At 46.5% G+C, this 21,087-nt stretch overlaps 1 protein-coding gene across 3 annotated transcripts in view; it reads right to left on the bottom strand.

Moving 5' to 3' along the window:
• CD2 (CD2 molecule) overlaps window positions 1–21,087 on the bottom strand; it is a 98,353-nt gene that overhangs the window by 21,228 nt on the left and 56,038 nt on the right. For all 3 annotated transcript variants that reach the window (XM_077299340.1, XM_077299341.1, XM_077299342.1), the window contains 2 exons: window positions 15,222–15,530; window positions 14,260–14,493 (listed from right to left, as the gene is read on the bottom strand). In XM_077299340.1, the coding sequence (XP_077155455.1) occupies window positions 14,260–14,493; window positions 15,222–15,530 (543 nt within the window). The remainder of the gene's footprint in view (window positions 1–14,259; window positions 14,494–15,221; window positions 15,531–21,087) is intronic.

Genomic DNA, 21,087 nt, shown 5'->3' with positions numbered 1-21,087 from the left:
TTTTTGCATTTTGGTTCCAGTTCACAGCTGTAGTTTCGTTACTGTGTCTGGAAAGCTCTTGTGAACAGGAATTGCCACTCTGGTGTTATGAGTTAATGCCAGAGTTTTAAAGTAATTTCTGGATGGTGTTTTTGATTAGGGTTTTCAGCTGACCATGAAAGTGTCCTTTCTGTCTTCTGCTATGTAGTAAGTGGACCTCAAATTTGCTAAACCTATTTTCATACTACGTTTGTTATTTCATCTTAATTCACCGCCAATACATGTGGGGGGCCTCTGTCTCCTTTTGGGGTATTTCTCTAGAGGTGAGCTAGGACTAATATTTTCCTCTGCTAGCATTATTTAGTCCTCCGGCTGGTGCTGGGCATCTAGAATCAACGTAGGCATGCTACCCGGCCACTGCTAGTTGTGTGTTAGGTTTAGTTCATGGTCAGCTCAGTTCCCATCTTCCAAGAGCTAGTTCCTATATATGCTTATGCTATGATCTCTTGCCATTGAGATCATGACATCGTCCTGTATTACTAGTTTGCTCATCTGGTCATTTCTAGTGCTCCTAACCACCAGATCATCATAACAGTACAGCTGGTCAGTAAAGTGTTAGTGCACCATTTGGCAGTGTTTTCTGAGCAGAGGCCTGAGCCTATGCAATGTGACAGGACCTTGACCAGAGCTGAACGGCAAGAGTACAGACGTCAGAATGGGCTGTGTTTTTACTGTGGTGACTCCAATCATGCTATCTCTGATTGTCCTAAACGCACTAAACGGTTCACTAGGTCTGTCACCATTGGTACGGTACAGCCAAAATTTCTTTTGTCCGTTACTCTGATTTGCTCTTTGTCGTCCTATTCTGTTTTGGCATTTGTGGATTCAGGCGCTGCCCTGAATTTGATGGACTTGGAGTTTGCCAGGCGCTGTGGTTTTTTCTTGGAGCCGTTACAGTATCCTATTCCATTGAGAGGAATTGATGCTACACCTTTGGCCAAGAATAAGCCTCAGTACTGGACTCAATTGACCATGTGCATGGCTCCTGCACATCAGGAGGATATTCGCTTTTTGGTGTTGCATAATCTGCATGATGTGGTCATTTTGGGTTTGCCATGGCTACAGGTCCATAATCCAGTATTGGATTGGAAATCAACGTCTGTATCCAGTTGGGGTTGTCAAGGGGTACATGGGGATGTCCCATTGTTGTCTATTTCGTCTTCCCATCCTTCTGAAGTCCCTGAGTTCTTGTCAGATTACCGGGATGTATTTGATGAGCCCAAATCCAGTGCCCTACCTCCTCATAGGGATTGCGATTGTGCTATTAATTTGATTCCTGGTAGTAAGTTTCCGAAGGGCCGACTGTTCAATTTATCTGTGCCAGAACACGCTGCAATGCGGAGTTATATAAAGGAGTCCTTGGAGAAAGGGCATATTCACCCGTCGTCGTCACCGTTGGGAGCAGGGTTCTTTTTTGTGGCCAAGAAGGATGGTTCTCTGAGACCTTGTATAGATTACCGCCTTCTCAATAAAATCACCGTCAAATTTCAGTACCCTTTGCCGCTACTGTCTGATTTGTTTGCTCGGATTAAGGGGGCTTGCTGGTTCACCAAGATAGATCTTCGAGGGGCGTATAATCTTGTGCGTATTAAACGGGGCGACGAATGGAAAACAGCATTTAATACGCCCGAGGGCCATTTTGAGTACTTGGTGATGCCATTCGGGCTTTCTAATGCTCCATCTGTGTTTCAGTCCTTTATGCATGACATCTTCCGAAAGTACTTGGATAGATTCATGATTGTATATTTGGATGATATTTTGGTCTTTTCGGACGATTGGGAGTCTCATGTGAAGCAGGTCAGAATGGTGTTCCAGGTCCTTCGTGCTAATTCCTTGTTTGTGAAGGGGTCTAAATGTCTCTCTGGAGTTCAGAAGGTTTCATTTTTGGGCTTCATTTTTTCCCCTTCTGCTATTGAGATGGACCCTGTTAAAGTTCAGGCCATTTATGATTGGACTCAGCCTACTTCTGTGAAGAGCCTTCAGAAATTCCTGGGTTTTGCTAATTTTTACCGTTGCTTCATCGCTAATTTTTCTAGTGTTGTTAAACCATTGACTGATTTAACCAAGAAAGGTGCGGATGTGGTCAATTGGTCCTCTGCGGCCATTGAGGCTTTTCAGGAGCTGAAGCGTCGTTTTTCTTCTGCCCCTGTGTTGTGTCAGCCAGATGTTTCGCTCCCGTTTCAGGTCGAGGTGGATGCTTCTGAGATTGGAGCAGGGGCTGTTTTGTCTCAAAGAGGTTCTGATGGCTCTGTGATGAAACCATGTGCTTTCTTCTCTAGAAAGTTTTCGCCTGCTGAGCGCAATTATGATGTGGGCAATCGAGAGTTGTTGGCTATGAAGTGGGCGTTTGAGGAGTGGCGACATTGGCTTGAAGGAGCCAAGCATCACGTGGTGGTCTTGACTGATCACAAGAATCTGACTTATCTCGAATCGGCTAAGCGGTTGAATCCTAGACAGGCTCGATGGTCGCTGTTTTTCTCCCGCTTCAATTTTGTGGTTTCGTACCTTCCGGGTTCTAAGAATGTGAAGGCTGATGCCCTTTCAAGGAGTTTTGTGCCTGATTCTCCGGGAGTTCCTGAGCCGGCTGGTATTCTCAAAGAGGGGGTAATTTTGTCTGCCATCTCCCCTGATTTGCGGCGGGTGCTGCAGGAGTTTCAGGCTGATAGACCTGACCGTTGCCCAGCGGAGAAGCTGTTTGTCCCTGATAGATGGACTAGTAGAGTTATCTCTGAGGTTCATTGTTCGGTGTTGGCTGGTCATCCTGGAATCTTTGGTCCCAGAGATTTGGTGGCTAGATCCTTTTGGTGGCCTTCCTTGTCACGAGATGTGCGTTCTTTTGTGCAGTCCTGTGGGACTTGTGCTCGGGCTAAGCCTTGCTGTTCTCGTGCCAGTGGGTTGCTTTTGCCCTTGCCGGTCCCGAAAAGGCCCTGGACGCATATTTCCATGGATTTTATTTCAGATCTCCCTGTCTCTCAGAGGATGTCAGTTATCTGGGTGGTTTGTGATCGCTTCTCTAAGATGGTCCATTTGGTACCTTTGCCTAAATTGCCTTCCTCCTCTGATTTGGTTCCATTGTTTTTCCAGCATGTGGTTCGTTTACATGGCATTCCAGAGAACATCGTGTCGAACAGAGGTTCCCAGTTTGTTTCAAGATTTTGGCGGTCCTTTTGTGCTAAGATGGGCATTGATTTGTCTTCTTCTTCAGCTTTCCATCCTCAGACAAATGGCCAAACCGAGCGAACCAATCAGACTTTGGAAACATATCTGAGATGCTTTGTTTCTGCTGATCAGGATGATTGGGTGTCCTTCTTGCCTTTGGCTGAGTTCGCCCTTAATAATCGGGCCAGCTCGGCCACTTTGGTTTCGCCTTTTTTCTGTAATTCTGGTTTCCACCCTCGTTTTTCTTCAGGGCAGGTTGAGCCTTCGGACTGTCCTGGTGTGGATTCTGTGGTGGACAGGTTGCAGCAAATTTGGACTCACGTAGTGGACAATTTGACATTGTCCCAGGAGAAGGCTCAACATTTCGCTAACCGCCGTCGCTGTGTTGGTCCCCGACTTCGTGTTGGGGATTTGGTTTGGTTGTCGTCTCGTTATGTTCCTATGAAGGTTTCGTCTCCTAAGTTTAAGCCTCGTTTCATTGGTCCTTATAAGATTTCTGAAATTCTTAATCCTGTGTCATTTCGTTTGGACCTTCCAGCTTCTTTCGCCATCCATAATGTGTTCCATAGGTCGTTGTTGCGGAGATATGTGGCTCCTATGGTTCCCTCCGTTGATCCTCCTGCCCCGGTGTTGGTTGAGGGGGAGTTGGAGTATGTGGTGGAGATTTTGGATTCTCGTATTTCGAGACGGAAACTTCAGTACCTAGTCAAGTGGAAAGGTTATGGTCAGGAGGATAATTCCTGGGTGGTTGCCTCTGATGTTCATGCTGCCGATCTTGTTCGTGCCTTTCATTTGGCTCGTCCGGATCGACCTGGAGGCTCTGGTGAGGGTTCGGTGACCTCTCCTCAAGGGGGGAGTACTGTTGTGAATTCTGTTCTCGAACTCCCCCCTGTGGTTGTGAATGGTACTTCGGCGAGTTCTGTCCATGGACTCCCTCTGGTGGCTGTGAGTGGAGCTGCTGGTTCTGAGGTTCCTTCCTCAGCTGACATCGTTTAGGCCTTGGCTGGCTGCTCTATTTAACTCCACTCAGATTGTTACCTGATGCCAGCTGTCAATGTCCTAGTACTGGTTCAGTTCTCTTGGATCTTTCAGATGACCTGTCTACTTCAGCAAAAGCTAAGTCCCTGCTAGCTTATTTGTTACCACTGTTTTTTTGTCCAGCTTGCTATCATGATTTTGTCCTGTTAGCTGGAAGCTCTGGAATGCAGAGTGGCACCACCGCGCCGTGAGTCGGTGCGGTGGTTTCTTTTGCACACTCTGCGTGGTTTTGTGTTAGTTTTTATGCTGACCGCAAAGATACCTTTTCTATCCTCAGTCTGTTTAGTTAAGCCTGGCTTCCTTTGCTGAAACCTGTTTCATTCCTGTGTTTGTGACTTCCATCTTAACTCACAGTCAATATGTGTGGCGGGCTGCCTATTTCTTTGGGGAATTTCTCTGAGGCAAGTTAGGCTGTATTTTCTATCTTTAGGGGTAGTTAGCTCTTAGGCTGTGAAGAGGCGTCTAGGCAGAGTCAGGAACGCTCCACGGCTATTTCTAGTTGTTGTGATAGGTTTAGGGGTTGCGGTCAGCAGAGCTCCCACTTCCCAGAGCTCGTCCTGTATTACTAGTTTGCTCATCTGGTCATTTCTAGTGCTCCTAACCACCAGATCATCATAACAGATACCGCTCCCAGTCGCGTCCTTGAGTCTCAACCAGCATGCGTAGCATCTGTTTGAGGGTACCATTGAAGCGTTCACACAAGCCATTGGTCTGTGGGTGATACACACTCGATACCAGGTGCTTCACCTGCATTTTCTTACAGAGAGCCTCCATTAGGCGAGACATAAATTGGGTCCCTTGATCAGTAAACATTTCTCTGGGAAATCCTACACGTGAAAAGATGGCCAACAGGGCATCCGCCACCTTATCTGCCCTAGTTGAAGACAGAGCTACTGCCTCTGGGTACCGGGTAGCATAGTCTACCACAGTAAGAATATATCGCTTTCCAGAGCTGCTGGGGATGGCCAGCAGGCCCACAATGTCCACCGCGATCCTCTGGAAAGGCTCCTCTATCACTGGCAAAGGGATCAGGGGAGCCTTAAGAGCAGGCCCTGCCTTCCCCACTCTTTGACAGGTGACACAGGAGCGGCAGTAGTTTGACACATCTGTCCCCATCTTAGGCCAATAGAAGTGTTGAGACAGCCGGGCCTTAGTTTTGCTGATCCCCAAGTGTCCAGCTAGCGGGATCTCATGGGCAATCTGTAACAACTCACCCCGGAATTGCTGCGGGACGACCAGCTGTCTTTCCCTCAACCACTCCTTTTGTGATTCTCCGGGTACTGTCTCCCGGTACAACCTTCCTTGTTCCCAGAACACCCTCTCCTTATCAGTCACGGAGGCGGGCGTCCCGGCGAGTTGTCTCAAACTCTCTAGGCTCGCATCTATTTGCAGAGCAGCCTGAAACTCCTGGCTAGGGGAAGCCAGAAGCGATGTCAGTGTCCCTTCCCCACGGGAGCCCTCTGGGACCTGCACTGGGTTCACCTCTGGTTCAGTCATACTGATGACTGAGGAGGGTCCGGGAGGCAGACAGGTATCTGCGTTCCGGGCACTCTGACTGCGGGTGACAGCAGCTACGTAGGCTGTCTCCCCGGGGATTTCTACAGACCCATCAGCCGACGCTGCTATGGGCTCTACCTCCCCATCCACCCCATCACCTCAGGAGCATTGCTACTTATGGGCCAGTTACCTTCCTCGGTGGCACTGGTCAATTGCATGGCATCACCTTCCTCACGGTTCCCATGTATCTCCCCATTTCCTGTAGCACCGACACTTGCCCCTGACAGGGGTTCCTCAGCCGTAATTACCAGTACACAATTGTCTCACAACTAATAAACACTCAGTTCGTTCTCCAAACTTATTTGCGCAGAGTCCTCGCAAGAACTTTCTGCAAGTTTTTAGTGAGAGGAATGATTGCTCAAACCAAATCACTAATGCTCTAATATCCCACCGCTGCCACCAATTGTCACGATCCCTTAGCCCCTGCCACCAATTGGTCACGAGATCCACAGGGATTCCTGACCACTGCCACCAATATGTCACGGATTGGGGTGACTTTAGACCAACAGACGGCGATCACATGTGCAGGGGGGGCTTATCTTAGTTATCCCTCCCCTGCCACAATGTGATGAAAAAAAGAAACACACACAAGGCTAGGGACCTTTTAGTTTACAGCAGGGGCTTATTTTATATATTCCTATTAGGTATATACTCACCCTCGGACGCGCCCTGCTTCTTTCCGGCATCCTTCCTTCCTTCCTAAGAATGAGCGCGTGAAGGACCTTAGATGATGTCGCGGCTTGTCCATGTGACCGCTCGCGACTAATCACAAGCCGCGACGTCACCGCAGGTCATTCACGTGCTCATCCTTAGGAAGGAAGGCTGCCGTTTAGTACCAGGACGCGTCCGAGGGTGAGTATATCAATATTTTTTATTTTGATTCTTTATTTTACACTTAAATATGGATTCCGATACCGATTCCCGATATCGCAAACATATCGGAACTCGGTATCGGAATTCCGATACCAGATTCAGAAGATCGCCGACCTCATGGCCAACCCCACACAGGGGTCGGGTTGGGTTTCATGAAACCCGACTTTGCCAAAAGTCGGCGACTTCTGAAAATGGCCGACCCGTTTCGCTCAACCCTAGTGGTGACTGTATAAAGATGTATCTAGTGAGCTCCCTCTAGTGGTGACTGTATAAATCTGTATGTAGTGAGCTCCCCCTAGTGGTGACTGTATAAATCTGTATGTAGTGAGCTCCCCCTAGTGGTGACTGTATAAATCTGTATGTAGTGAGCTCCCTCTAGTGGTGACTGTATAACTCTGTATGTAGTGAGCTCCCTCTAGTGGTGACTGTATAAATCTGTATGTAGTGAGCTCCCTCTAGTGGTGACTGTATAAATCTGTATGTAGTGAGCTCCCTCTAGTGGTGACTGTATAAATCTGTGTATAGTGAGCTCCCCCTAGTGGTGACTGTATAAATCTGTATGTAGTGAGCTCCCTCTAGTGGTGACTGTATAAATCTGTATGTAGTGAGCTCCCCCTAGTGGTGACTGTATAAATCTGTATGTAGTGAGCTCCCCCTAGTGGTGGCTGTATAAATCTGTGTATAGTGAGCTCCTCCTAGTGGTGACTGTATAAATCTGTATGTAGTGAGCTCCCTCTAGTGGTGACTGTATAAATCTGTATGTAGTGAGCTCCCCCTAGTGGTGACTGTATAAATATGTATGTACTGGGCTCCCCCCTAGTGATGACTGTATAAATCTGTATGTAGTGAGCTCCCTCTAGTGGTGACTGTATAAAGATGTATCTAGTGAGCTCCCTCTAGTGGTGGCTGTATAAATCTGTATGTAGTGAGCTCCCCCTAGTGGTGACTGTATAAATCTGTATGTAGTGAGCTCCCTCTAGTGGTGACTGTATAACTCTGTATGTAGTGAGCTCCCTCTAGTGGTGACTGTATAAAGATGTATGTAGTGAGCTCCCCCTAGTGGTGGCTGTATAAATCTGTATGTAGTGAGCTCCCTCTAGTGGTGAGTGTATAAATCTGTATCTAGTGAGCTCCCTCTAGTGGTGACTGTATAAATCTGTATGTAGTGAGCTCCCCCTAGTGGTGACTGTATAAATCTGTATGTAGTGAGCTCCCTCTAGTGGTGAGTGTATAAATCTGTATCTAGTGAGCTCCCTCTAGTGGGGGCTGTATAAATCTGTATGTAGTGAGCTCCCTCTAGTGGTGACTGTATAAATCTGTATTAATCCCATAATCCTAAGTTTAGCTGGCAATTAGCACTTCAGTCATAGATGCTTACATGAGTTAACTAATAAGGTATGAAGTGACACAAAGTAGTGAATAAAAATTATTTTTCTTTATTGAAACAATATATTTAAAAGATAAAACAACATTAAAAGACAGGAAGATGGAGAAATTGGGACCTCCAGAGAAGTCAGAATGTGGCACAAAAAATGATGATAGAATTTTTTAAAGATTTTTTCTAAAGATTTTCTTCTTCTCATACAATATGTCTGCAGACAGGGAGTATTTCCATAGGAGAGTTATGTGGGCTTCCTAGTATGGGTGGACACAGAAACATGTCTCTTTAATACCCTTTGCAGTCCTATATCCAAAAGGCGAAAATGTAATCTACAGAATGTAATAATCCCCTCCCACCAGGAAATATATATTATAGAAAACGGCTCCTGTCATAATCCTAATTAAATCAACAGTGACCTGATATAAAGATGGTAAATGTTCACATAAAGCAGAAAAAAGTCAATGCTGTGAAATTCTAAAAGCAGTCACTAGGTGGCGATGAAGTACAAGACATAAGAAAATAGTGACCGCTGTGAGGGCCAACTACATATATGCCCCCTTTTGTTGAAGAAGCGGTAAAGCGAAACGGCGCTGGTCAGGCGCAGGATGTGACACTCTCTTTTCATATGCTGCACCATCTTCCACCTTTAAAACCTCAGGTAATATCCAACAGCTTAATGATCGCACCTTTCACACCTATATGTAGTTGGCCCTCACAGCGGTCACTATTTTCTCATGTCTTGTACTTCATCGCCACCTAGTGACTGCTTTTAGAATTTCATAGCATTGACTTTTTTCTGCTTTATGTGAACATTTACCATCTTTATATCAGGTCACTGTTGATTTAATTAGGATTATGACAGAAGCCGTTTTCTATAATATATATTTCCTGGTGGGAGGGGATTATTACATTCTGTAGATTACATTTTCCCCTTTAGGATATAGGACTGCAAAGGGTATTAAAGAGACATGTTTCTGTGTCCACCCGTACTAGGAAGCCCACATAACTCTCCTATGGAAATACTCCCTGTCTGCAGACATATTGTATGAGAAGAAGAAAATCTTTAGAAAAAATCTTTAAAAAATTCTATCATCATTTTTTGTGCCACATTCTGACTTCTCTGGAGGTCCCATTTTCTCCATCTTCCTGTCTTTCAATGTTGTTTTATCTTTTAAATATATTGTTTCAATAAAGAAAAATAATTTTTATTCACTACTTTATGTGTCACTTCATACCTTATTGCATAAATCTGTATGTAGTAAGTTCCCCATGGGGCTCATTATACTGTATGGAGCATTATATGGGGCTCATTATTCTGTATGGAGCATTATATGGGGCTCATTATTCTGTATGGAGCATTATATGGGGCCCATTATTCTGTATGGAGCATTATATGGGGCTCATTATACTGTATGGAGCAATATATGAGGCTCATTGTTCTCTATGGAGCAATATATGGGGTCCATTATCTGTATGGAGCAATATATGGGGCTCATTATTCTGTATGGAGCATTATATGGGGCCCATTATTCTGTATGGAGCATTATATGGGGCTCATTATTCTGTATGGAGCATTATATGGGGCCCATTATTCTGTATGGAGCATTATATGGGGCTCATTATTCTGTATGGAGCATTATATGAGGCTCATTATTCTGTATGGAGCATTATATGGGGCCCATTATTCTGTATGGAGCATTATATGGGGCTCATTATTCTGTATGGAGCAATATATGAGGCTCATTATTCTCTATGGAGCAATATATGGGGTCCATTATCTGTATGGAGCAATATATGGGGCTCATTATTCTGTATGGAGCATTATATGGGGCCCATTATTCTGTATGGAGCATTATATGGGGCTCATTATTCTGTATGGAGCATTATATGGGGCCCATTATTCTGTATGGAGCATTATATGGGGCTCATTATTCTGTATGGAGCATTATATGGGGCTCATTATTCTGTATGGAGCATTATATGGGGCCCATTATTCTGTATGGAGCATTATATGGGGCTCATTATTCTGTATGGAGCATTATATGAGGCTCATTATTCTGTATGGAGCATTATATGGGGCCCAATATTCTGTATGGACCATTATATGGGGCCCATTATTCTGTATGGAGCATTATATGGGGCTCATTATTCTGTATGGAGCATTATATGAGGCTCATTATTCTGTATGGAGCATTATATGGGGCCCATTTTTCTGTATGGAGCATTATATGGGGCCCATTATTCTGTATGGAGCATTATATGGGGCTCATTTATTCTGTATGGAGCATTATATGGGGCCCATTATTCTGTATGGAGCATTATATGGGGCTCATTATTCTGTATGGAGCATTATATGAGGCTCATTATTCTGTATGGAGCATTATATGGGGCCCATTATTCTGTATGGAGCATTATATGGGGCTCATTATTCTGTATGGAGCATTATATGGGGCTCATTATTCTGTATGGAGCAATATATGGGGCCCATTATTCTGTATGGAGCATTATATGGGGCTCATTATTCTGTATGGAGCATTATATGGGGCCCATTATTCTGTATGGAGCATTATATGGGGCTCATTATTCTGTATGGAGCATTATATGGGGCTCATTATTCTGTATGGAGCATTATATGAGGCTCATTATTCTGTATGGAGCATTATATGGGGCTCATTATTCTCTATGGAGCATTATATGAGGCTCATTATTCTGTATGGAGCATTATATGGGGCTCATTATTCTCTATGGAGCATTATATGAGGCTCATTATTCTGTATGGAGCATTATATGGGGCCCATTATTCTGTATGGAGCATTATATGGGGCTCATTATTCTGTATGGAGCATTATATGAGGCTCATTATTCTGTATGGAGCATTATATGGGGCTCATTATTCTGTATGGAGCATTATATGGGGCTCATTATTCTGTATGGAGCAATATATGGGGTCCATTATGGAGGATTATGTGGTGCCCATACCACTGTATGGATTCACCAGTTTCTGGCCTATTGTAGAACTTACAATAGCTATCACTCATGTAATGTAAGAAGTGAAATCTTCGGCGTTGTACTATACCGATATTTCTCTGCCGTATCTGTGCATCATGAATCGTGGTATGTGTTAAGGGGCCCACTGAGACTTATTTGCCCGGAGCCCACGAGAACCTGGAGCCGGCCCTGGCTGCTGTAATGCTTCGTACATGGGGTAAGCCACACAGCGAATCTGAAGAACTATACTACATTTCTAATTTTACACATTTGCTAAGATTATAATTATTACACCTAGTACATATTGAGGTGGGATCTTGGCGATGGGAATACCCCTTTAAGTCCCGTCACATTTAAAGCTGTAGTCAGGATTTTCTGTCTTTCTGCAGTTGCTTTTGTATAGAGAGAAACATTGCAGAGAAGAGCTGAAGGAATTGTGGTAGGAAGAAGTAACTGAAGAGGTGTGACTGCAGCTCTGGTGGTGACTGGAGGATAACATGTAATGTAACAGCAGAATAGTGAGTGCAGCTCTGGTGGTGACTGGAGGATAACATGTAATAGCAGAATAGTGAGTGCAGCTCTGGAGGTGACAGGAGTGTCAAGGATCCGAATCTTTGTCAGGACTTTCTTAATCCCCCAAATCCCTGATATCACAGGCCGGGAAGGTCACGAGTATCACCCGCTGTGATGTGTGGAGCGAACAGCTCTCTGCTGCCCCCTATTGCCCGGACAATTCCACGATTGGCCGACGATCAATGGAGAAGGCCGCAGCCTGTTCACCCCACTAGGCCGGCTGTCAAACAATTACCCGTGAGCAATAAATTACTTGGCACTCAGGAGATCTTTTTGCAAAATAAAGAGATTCGTTTATTCAGTGCATCCAGTTCAAAATTAAACGTTTTCGGTCTAATCATAAGACCTTCATCAGAAAGGTTTGTTTGAATGCTGAAACATATACGTAACAATACAAAAGGATTTTTTAGACAACAATCATGATGCACAATGCAAATGCACATACAATACATTCTGTTTTGAATAAAATAAAAGAAAAGTTCATCACTAGTTGTGTGGTTAACAGCAATTGTGGCGGTCTAGGTGAATCCGACCTGGTGTTCCGTTTTAAACATAGTATAAAACGTGCACTACCTTTAGCATCTCTTGAACGAAGCTCACGACTCACGGAACACCAGGTCGGATTCACCTAGACCGCCACAATTGCTGTTAACCACACAACTAGTGATGAACTTTTCTTTTCTTTTATTCAAAACAGAATGTATTGTATGTGCATTTGCATTGTGCATCATGATTGTTGTCTAAAAAATCCTTTTGTATTGTTACGTATATGTTTCAGCATTCAAACAAACCTTTCTGATGAAGGTCTTATGATTAGACCGAAAACGTTTAATTTTGAACTGGATGCACTGAATAAACGAATCTCTTTATTTTGCAAAAAGATCTCCTGAGTGCCAAGTAATTTATTGCTGATGTTTGACGGGCTGGATACCCAACTTGTGCACCTCCAATAAGCCTTGAGTGCCGTGTCCTCTACTATCACAATTACCCGTGAGCGTACGGCGTCTACACCTCCGGATTCCTACACATGGAATATGTACACACCCGGTACGGTCACAGCCAACTCTCCGATAACCCCAGACTACTCGCTGTCACCACTAAGCTGTTTTGGTCGAATGGACACCGCTTACGGTAGCTTATGGCTTTGAGGCGTGGTTCACAGAACAGAAGGAACAGAACTATAAGGGTATGTGCACACGTTGCAGATTCTGCTGCGGATTTTTCCGCAGCGGATTTGGAAAATCCGCAGTGCAAAACCACTGCGGATTCCACTGCGGTTTTACATCTGCAGTTTCCTATTGGTGCAGGTGTAAAACCACTGCGGAATCCGCACAAAGAATTGACATGCTGCGGAAAATAATCCGCTGCGTTTCCGCACGTTTTTTTCCGTAGCATGTGCACAGCGGGTTTTTTTTCCCATAGGTTTACATGGTACTGTAAACTTAGGGAAAACTGCTGCGGATCTGCAGCAAAATCCGCAACGTGTGAACATAGCCTTACATTTTATATTCCAAAGGAAGGCAGTGTTTGTGAAAAATATACAAAAGATTTTACAAGGGGGAGAAAACAATGCAGCATAAACAGTTACATAAAATAAAAGGGATTATCAGGAGAACTTACTACACCGATCGCTGAGAAGATTCAGTTTAGCCGAAGGAGAGCTCTTCGATTTGGCCGGCAATAACAGGGCCCCTACATACAGGAAATGTAACTTTCTGTACGAACACTGATGATAACTGGGATTGATCTTTTATCAGACCCTGAGTCCCACCACTCACCCCTCTACTATGACCTCACAAGGGCCCGGTTATAGGCCGGACTCAGCCCTTCATAATTTTAGGAAATCACAATTTATGTAAAATCGGATGGATGGAAATTCCGATATTCCATATTTTCTGTCTGCTGTCTCCTTGTACGGCAGAGACCACAGCTGTGTGTTCAGGGGTCCGATCTTCCTTGATCCACTTCACACCCTAATATGACTTTTCCTGTCTCTCTGTGTGGACAATAGACGTCCTCTGCAGTCACCTGGACATAAAGGGGAGTCCTCACATTTTAATCAATCTGCGTCACACAGCTGTCACCGCCATTTTACATAAAGACAGGGGTGACTGCTGGATCACTGCTCCTCAGGACAACTGGTTGATGAAAGAAACAAAGGGGGATATGAGGGACCTCAAGGATTTTTAATATTTTCTATGACATGGAGGATAAGCTCTGCAGGTGACTTGAAGATAAGACATTATTTAACAGCAGAATAGAGACTGCAGCTCTGGAGGTGACTGGAGGATAAAACATAATGTAACAGCAGAATAGTGAGTGCAGCTCTGGAGGTGACTGGAGGATAAAACATAATGTAACAGCAGAATAGTGAGTGCAGCTCTGGAGGTGACTGGAGGATAAGACATGATGTAACAGCAGAATAGTGAGTGCAGCTCTGGAGGTGACTGGAGGATAAGACATGATGTAACAGCAGAATAGTGAGTGCAGCTCTGGAGGTGACTGGAGGATAAAACATAATGTAACAGCAGAATAGTGAGTGCAGCTCTGGAGGTAACTGGAGGATAAGACATGATGTAACAGCAGAATAGTGAGTGCAGCTCTGGAGGTGACTAATGAGCGGAGGGTTCTTGGCTGTGCCACATCAGTACCTGTGCAGTGGACGGTCACGGTCTCCGCAGTGTGGCAGGCGAGGTTACTGACAACGCACCGTACGGGGTCATTCAGCTCCTTGATGTTTCTTGCTATAGACTTTTCTCCTGTGGTTTGTGATATTTTGCCCCAGGAAAGGGTCAGATTCGTTGTGTTCCTCGCGGTTGTGGCGCAGTAGACGCTGGCACCTGCACTGGTGCAGTTATAGGTCAGGACCGGCGTCTGCAGCATCTCTACAAGAGAAGAGCGCGATGTCAAGTGTGACTGCTGAATTATCCCCGCCTATAATACCCCACAATAACCCCACCCTCAGCACACCCACCGCGCTGCACCCCACAATAACCCCACCCTCAGCACACCCACCGCGCTGCACCCCAGAATAACCATGCCCACAACACACTCACCGCGCTGCACCCCAGAATAACCATGCCCACAACACACCCACCGCGCTGCACCCCAGAATAACCACACTCACAACACACCCACCGCGCTGCACCCCAGAATAACCACACTCACAACACACCCGCCGCGCTGCACCCCAGAATAACCACTCTCACAACACACCCACCGCACTGCACCCCAGAATAACCACACTCACAACACACCCACCGCACTGCACCCCAGAATAACCACACTCACAACACACCCACCACGCTGCATCCCAGAATAACCACACTCACAACACACCCACCGCTCTGTACCCCAGAATAACCACACTCACAACACACCCACCACGCTGCACCCCAGAATAACCACACTCACAACACACCCACAGCGCTGCATCCCAGAATAACCCCATCCACCATGCTGTATCCCCAAAACAACTCTGTCCACATCACACCCACTGCGCAACATTCCAGAATACCTCCTTCCACAACACCCACAGCGCAGCACCCCAAGATAACTCCACCCACACTACACCCACCACACAGCACACGTCATCCATTATATTGTGTCTCACCTTCCACAATTCTGGTCAAGCTCTCGTTGCACTTAAGGCGCCCCTCGCTGTCATAGACTTTCACTCTGTAGTTTTTGGCGGTGTCCTTTGGTTTCTGGAGGGTCAGGCTCCCATTCGGGTGCATCGTGCACAGGGTGGCGTTACAATAGAGGGAGTACGATGGCGTTTTTTTCCATTTTCCCAGGCGGCCAACTTCATCCTCCCATTCTATGGAGTCGGAGTCTGACATCTGAGGACACTTTGGAACATCGAGTCTCAGGGGGAGACCGGGGATCGTATAGATCTCTGCTCCTCTTATCTCCAGTATCCCTGAGGGAATCATGGGCACAATGAGATGGGGGGGCGATCACAATCAGGAGGTCACCAAAACCAATCCCACTTATTAATCAGGAGGCCACCCTAGGACAAACCCCACTCACTAATCAGGAGGCCACCCCAGGACAACCCCCCCACTCACTAATTAGAGGGCAGCCTCAAATCAACCCCCAACTCCCTAATCTGAAGGATACTCCAGATCAACCCCCGACTCACTAATCAGGAGGCAACCAAAATCAATCTCAGTCACTAATCAGGGGGCCTACCCAGATCAACCCCAACTCATTTATCAGGCGACCACCCCAAGACAACCTCTCACTCATAAATCAGGAGGAGCTCCAGATCAACCTCCAACTCACTAATCAGGAGGCCACCCCAGGACATTCCTCCACTCACTAATCATGAGGCCATGCAGCGCCCCAGGGTCCTGGTCGTTGCAGTAATATCATTCTCCTCTAGGGGGAGGGATGTTACGTTTGAAGGCAATAAAGGAGATCTTTTTAACAGGTAACACCAACACACTTCATACTCCAGTCCACCAGGGGGAGCTATGCTCCTATTTATTAGGGCACTCTTCACAATTAGGTAAGACTGGTGGTCTGGATAGGAAGTGAGTTCAGTTGCTGGCTGAGCTTCGCTCAGGCAGTTGGTCTCTGACAGGGGTGGGATCCTGTCAGAGGCCTAGACAGAAGGCCACTGAGCTGCGCCTGCCCGACGTGCGGCAGCTTCTAGAAAGAGACACGAACAGAGAACTGTGTTGTACAGCGTGAAGGAAGTTATAGCAAAAGGAGAGGAAACCAGAAGGAGTTCTGCCCTGCACAGGCTGCATCCTTCTGAGGCGCAAGATCCCGGTAGCCGGAACACCGAGGAAGCAACAGTCCTTTATGCCTTGCTCCAGAGACCGGCAGGACAGCTAATTTCAAGTTACTGATCCGCCCCATACCCAGGAGGCACGGTGGCAACTTGTGGAGGCTGGGGCATGCTAGAGTCCCTGTAAAAAGCCTCAGGCCACCAGTCATATGGGTTTGTCCTATCCATCTGGGGGACAGAGAGAGACACAACATCTAGAACATCCACCACAGTTGTGAGGACCTTATGGGAAGCTCAGCAGGGAGGTACTACAACACACAGGCGCTAGAGGAAGGCTACTGATTTCCACCTGTATAAGAGGACTCTGGGACCGGCCGGACTCTGCCTGCCCTGTGATCTGGTACCCTGGACTGAGGACACTGAAGACTTCAGTAAAAAGTTAAAGGGACTGCAACTTTGTGTCCTTGTTCTTCACTGCACCTTTCACCATCCATCATCTACACACTGGGAAGCCCTGGGGATACACTTCACCTGTGGGAAGGTATACCATCTAGCTGCCATACATCACCCCAGCGGACACCCCTTAAAGCAGCGTCGGTCACTCTGACCGAATACCACAGGTGGCGTCATGAACACTTTCCCTTTAAAGACCTTTCCCCCATTTTACACGGGCGTCCCTAGGGCCACGGACCGGCTCAGCCACCGTGACATCCCCCTGAGAACCGAAGGACCCGGTACCGAGTACCCCATAGTCCTACTGGGGGCGCTCCAGCCATATCAGGACAACATCCCCACTCACTAATCAGGAGGAGCCCCGGATCAACCCCCAACTCACTAATCAAGAGGCCATCCCAGGACAACACCCCTCACTCACTAATCGGCCACCAAAACCAATTCCACTCACTAATCAGGGGGCCGCCTCAGATCAACCCCAACTCACTAATCAGGACGCCACCCAAGACAACATCCACAAATTTATCAGGGGGCCACCAATTAAATCCCACTCATTAATCATGAGGTACCCCAGAACACAGAACAGCCTCCATTAACTAATCAGGGGGGTCACCCCAGAAAAACCCTTCACTTACTGGGAACCATCCCAGTAGAACCCCCCACTCACTAATCAGGGGGCTACACCAGAATAGCCTGCACTCACTAATCAAAAGGCCACCCAAGGACAACCCCCCACTCATTAATCAGGAGGCCACCAAAGCAAATGTCATTTACTAATTAGGTTACGACCTCACTCATTAATGAGGGGGCCACCAAAATAAATCCTGCTCACTAAGCAGAGACAACCCCCACTCACTAATCAAAGGGCCACCCAAGGACAACCCCCCACTCACTAATCAGGAGGCCACCAAAACCAATTCCACTCACTAATCATGGGGCTACCCTAGATCAACCCCAACTCACTAATCAGGAGGCCACCCAGGACAACCCCCACACATTTATCAGGGGGCCACCAAAATAAATCCCACTCACTAATCATGAGCCAACCCAGAACACAGAACAGCCCCATTAACTAATGAGGGGGTAACCGCAGAACAACCCTCCACTTATTAATCAGGGAACCATCCCAGTAGAGCCCCCCACTCACTAATCAATGGACCACCCAAGGACAACCCCCCACTCACTAATCAGGAGACCACCAAAACAAATGTCACTCACTAATTAGGTTATGACCCCACTCATTATAAGGGGGCCACCAAAATAAATCTTGCTGACTAATCAGAGACAACCCCCCACTCATTAATCAAGGGGCCACCAATATGAATCCCACTCACTAATCAGCGGGCCAGCCAAAGACAACCCCTCACTTTCTAATCAAGGCGCCACCCCAGAAAAAACCCCACTCACTAATCGGGCTCACCACAAAACAACCCATGCTTACAAATCAAGGTGCCACCCCAGTACAACCCCCCAATGCACTAATCAAGAGGCCACTCCAAAGCACCCCCACTATTCACTAATCAGAGGGGGCACCCATAAATAACACCTGCCCTTCACACATAGAGCTGCTTACCCAGTGTGCACCGGACCCCTTATCCTGTCAATATTCCATAATGGCATGGGTGGGTTCATGGCTATGTTAAAACTCACAAATACTCAAAACTTGGAGATTGGAGATTACGAAAAGGATTTGGCAAGTTGTTTCTCCAAAGCAATCAATGTGAACACACACTACGTTAAACTGAGTTTTTGGAGCAGGAACTTGCCAAATCTACCTCATAATCTCAAATAGCTACATTTTGAGGATTTTTAAGATCATCATCAGTACATGAATGCAGTGCCACAACCATCATCAGTACATGAATGCAGCGCCAGAACCACCATCAGGACACGAATGCAGCGCCAGAACCATCATCAGGACACGAATGCAGTGCCAGAACCACCATCAGGACATGAATGCAGTGCCACAACCATCATCAGTACATGAATGCAGCGCCAGAACCACCATCAGGACACGAATGCAGCGCCAGAACCACCATCAGGACATGAATGCAGTGCCACAACCATCATCAGTACATGAATGCAGCGCCAGAACCACCATCAGGACATGAATGCAGCGCCAGAACCACCATCAGGACACGAATGCAGCGCCAGAACCATCATCAGGACACGAATGCAGCGCCAGAACCATCATCAGGACATGAATGCAGAACCAGAACCACCATCAGGACATGAATGCAGTGCCAGAACCACCATCAGGACTCTAATGCAGCACCAGAACATCATCAGTGCATGAATGCAGCGCCAGAACCACCATCAGTGCATGAATACAGAACCAGAACCACTATTGGCACACATATGCAGTATGAAGCTAAGTACAGCGATCAATTGTAATGCCAGGTCAGCCCCATATTCCGAAAAAAACAAAGACAGAAACATAATGATTAAATACCCTGCTGTAAATAAATAAAGAGCATAGTACATGAAAATAATATACGGTACTTAGTTAACATGTTTTTTTTTTATTAAAAAAAAAATGCGAAAGCCATCCTGCCTCATCATGGCCACCATAATTGGGACAGTCCTAGCACTAATAGTAAAAACCTTACTGTTTGCCAAGTGACATTCATATGGATAAGGGATGAGACGGACTGAGCCCAACTAGTGGACACACAGCAGAGGGAGACCACGTCAATGATGCCAAGCTCAAGAGAAAGGTGTGCATGCAGCATGTATGTGCACGCGCACACTGGCCACTAAACAAAAAAAAAGCAAAGACAGAAACATAATGATCAAATACCCTGCAGTAAATAATCAGCATATAGTGCATATACGATTGTACTGCACGAACCTACACCTCAGTGCGTCCTTAACAATGGTAAGGCGATAGTGGGAGTTGTAGTTACCAGCCATCATCAGACTGCGGAGCACACAGGAACCACAGTACTGATAACACGCAGTCAGCGTCACAACTAAATGGTTACAGCTAGGTACCGTATATACGATATATCTGATTGGCGTCATTCTCATCCCTTTTGTCATCACGGCGCAATAATGAGATTTCACGTCCTGTGCTCGTCTCTCCAGACTTCCCTGTTTTCCATCTTCACCAGCACTTCCCGACATGGTGCCCTCAAAAATAAGTGTGACTATACTGCCCCATAAATAAAAATATTACTGATGGTAAGCCCCTGAATAATTGCCCCTCATTGTGCTTCTTACACAAAATATCCCCCACACTGCCCCTCTCCAAAATATCCCCACCCACACTGCCCCTCTTCATATTATCCTCCTACACACTGCCCCACTCTATGGTATCTCCTTACACTGACCCCCTCCATAATGTCCCTGCACACTGCCCCTCTTCATATTATCCTCCTACACACTGCCCCTCTCTATAGTATCTCCTTACACTGACCCCCTCCATAATGTCCCTGCACACTGCCCCTCTTCATATTATCCTCCTACACACTGCCCCTCTCTATAGTATCTCCTTACACTGACCCCCTCCATAATGTCCCTGCACACTGCCCCTCTTCATATTATCCTCCTACACACTGCCCCTCTCTATAGTATCTCCTTACACTGACCCCCTCCATAATGTCCCCCACACTGCCCCTCTTCATATTATCCTCCTACACACTGCCCCTCTCTATAGTATCTCCTTACACTGACCCCCTCCATAATGTCCCTGCACACTGCCCCTCTTCATATTATCCTCCTACACACTGCCCCTCTCTATAGTATCTCCTTACACTGACCCCCTCCATAATGTCCCTGCACACTGCCCCTCTTCATATTATCCTCCTACACACTGCCCCACTCTATGGTATCTCCTTACACTGACCCCCTCCATAATGTCCCTGCACACTGCCCCTCTTCATATTATCCTCCTACACACTGCCCCACTCTATGGTATCTCCTTACACTGACCCCCTCCATAATGTCCCTGCACACTGCCCCTCTTCATATTATCCTCCTACACACTGCCCCTCTCTATAGTATCTCCTTACACTGACCCCCTCCATAATGTCCCTGCACACTGCCCCTCTTCATATTATCCTCCTACACACTGCCCCACTCTATGGTATCTCCTTACACTGACCCCCTCCATAATGTCCCCCCACACTGCCCCTCTTCATATTATCCTCCTACACACTGCCCCTCTCTATAGTATCTCCTTACACTGACCCCCTCCATAATGTCCCTGCACACTGCCCCTCTTCATATTATCCTCCTACACACTGCCCCACTCTATGGTATCTCCTTACACTGACCCCCTCCATAA

The sequence above is a fragment of the Ranitomeya variabilis genome, chromosome 3 (genome assembly GCF_051348905.1).
Source record: "Ranitomeya variabilis isolate aRanVar5 chromosome 3, aRanVar5.hap1, whole genome shotgun sequence".
Classification (NCBI taxonomy): domain Eukaryota; kingdom Metazoa; phylum Chordata; class Amphibia; order Anura; family Dendrobatidae; genus Ranitomeya; species Ranitomeya variabilis.
Note: the sequence above shows the minus strand (reverse complement) of the source record. Positions and strands in the feature narration are given on the sequence as shown.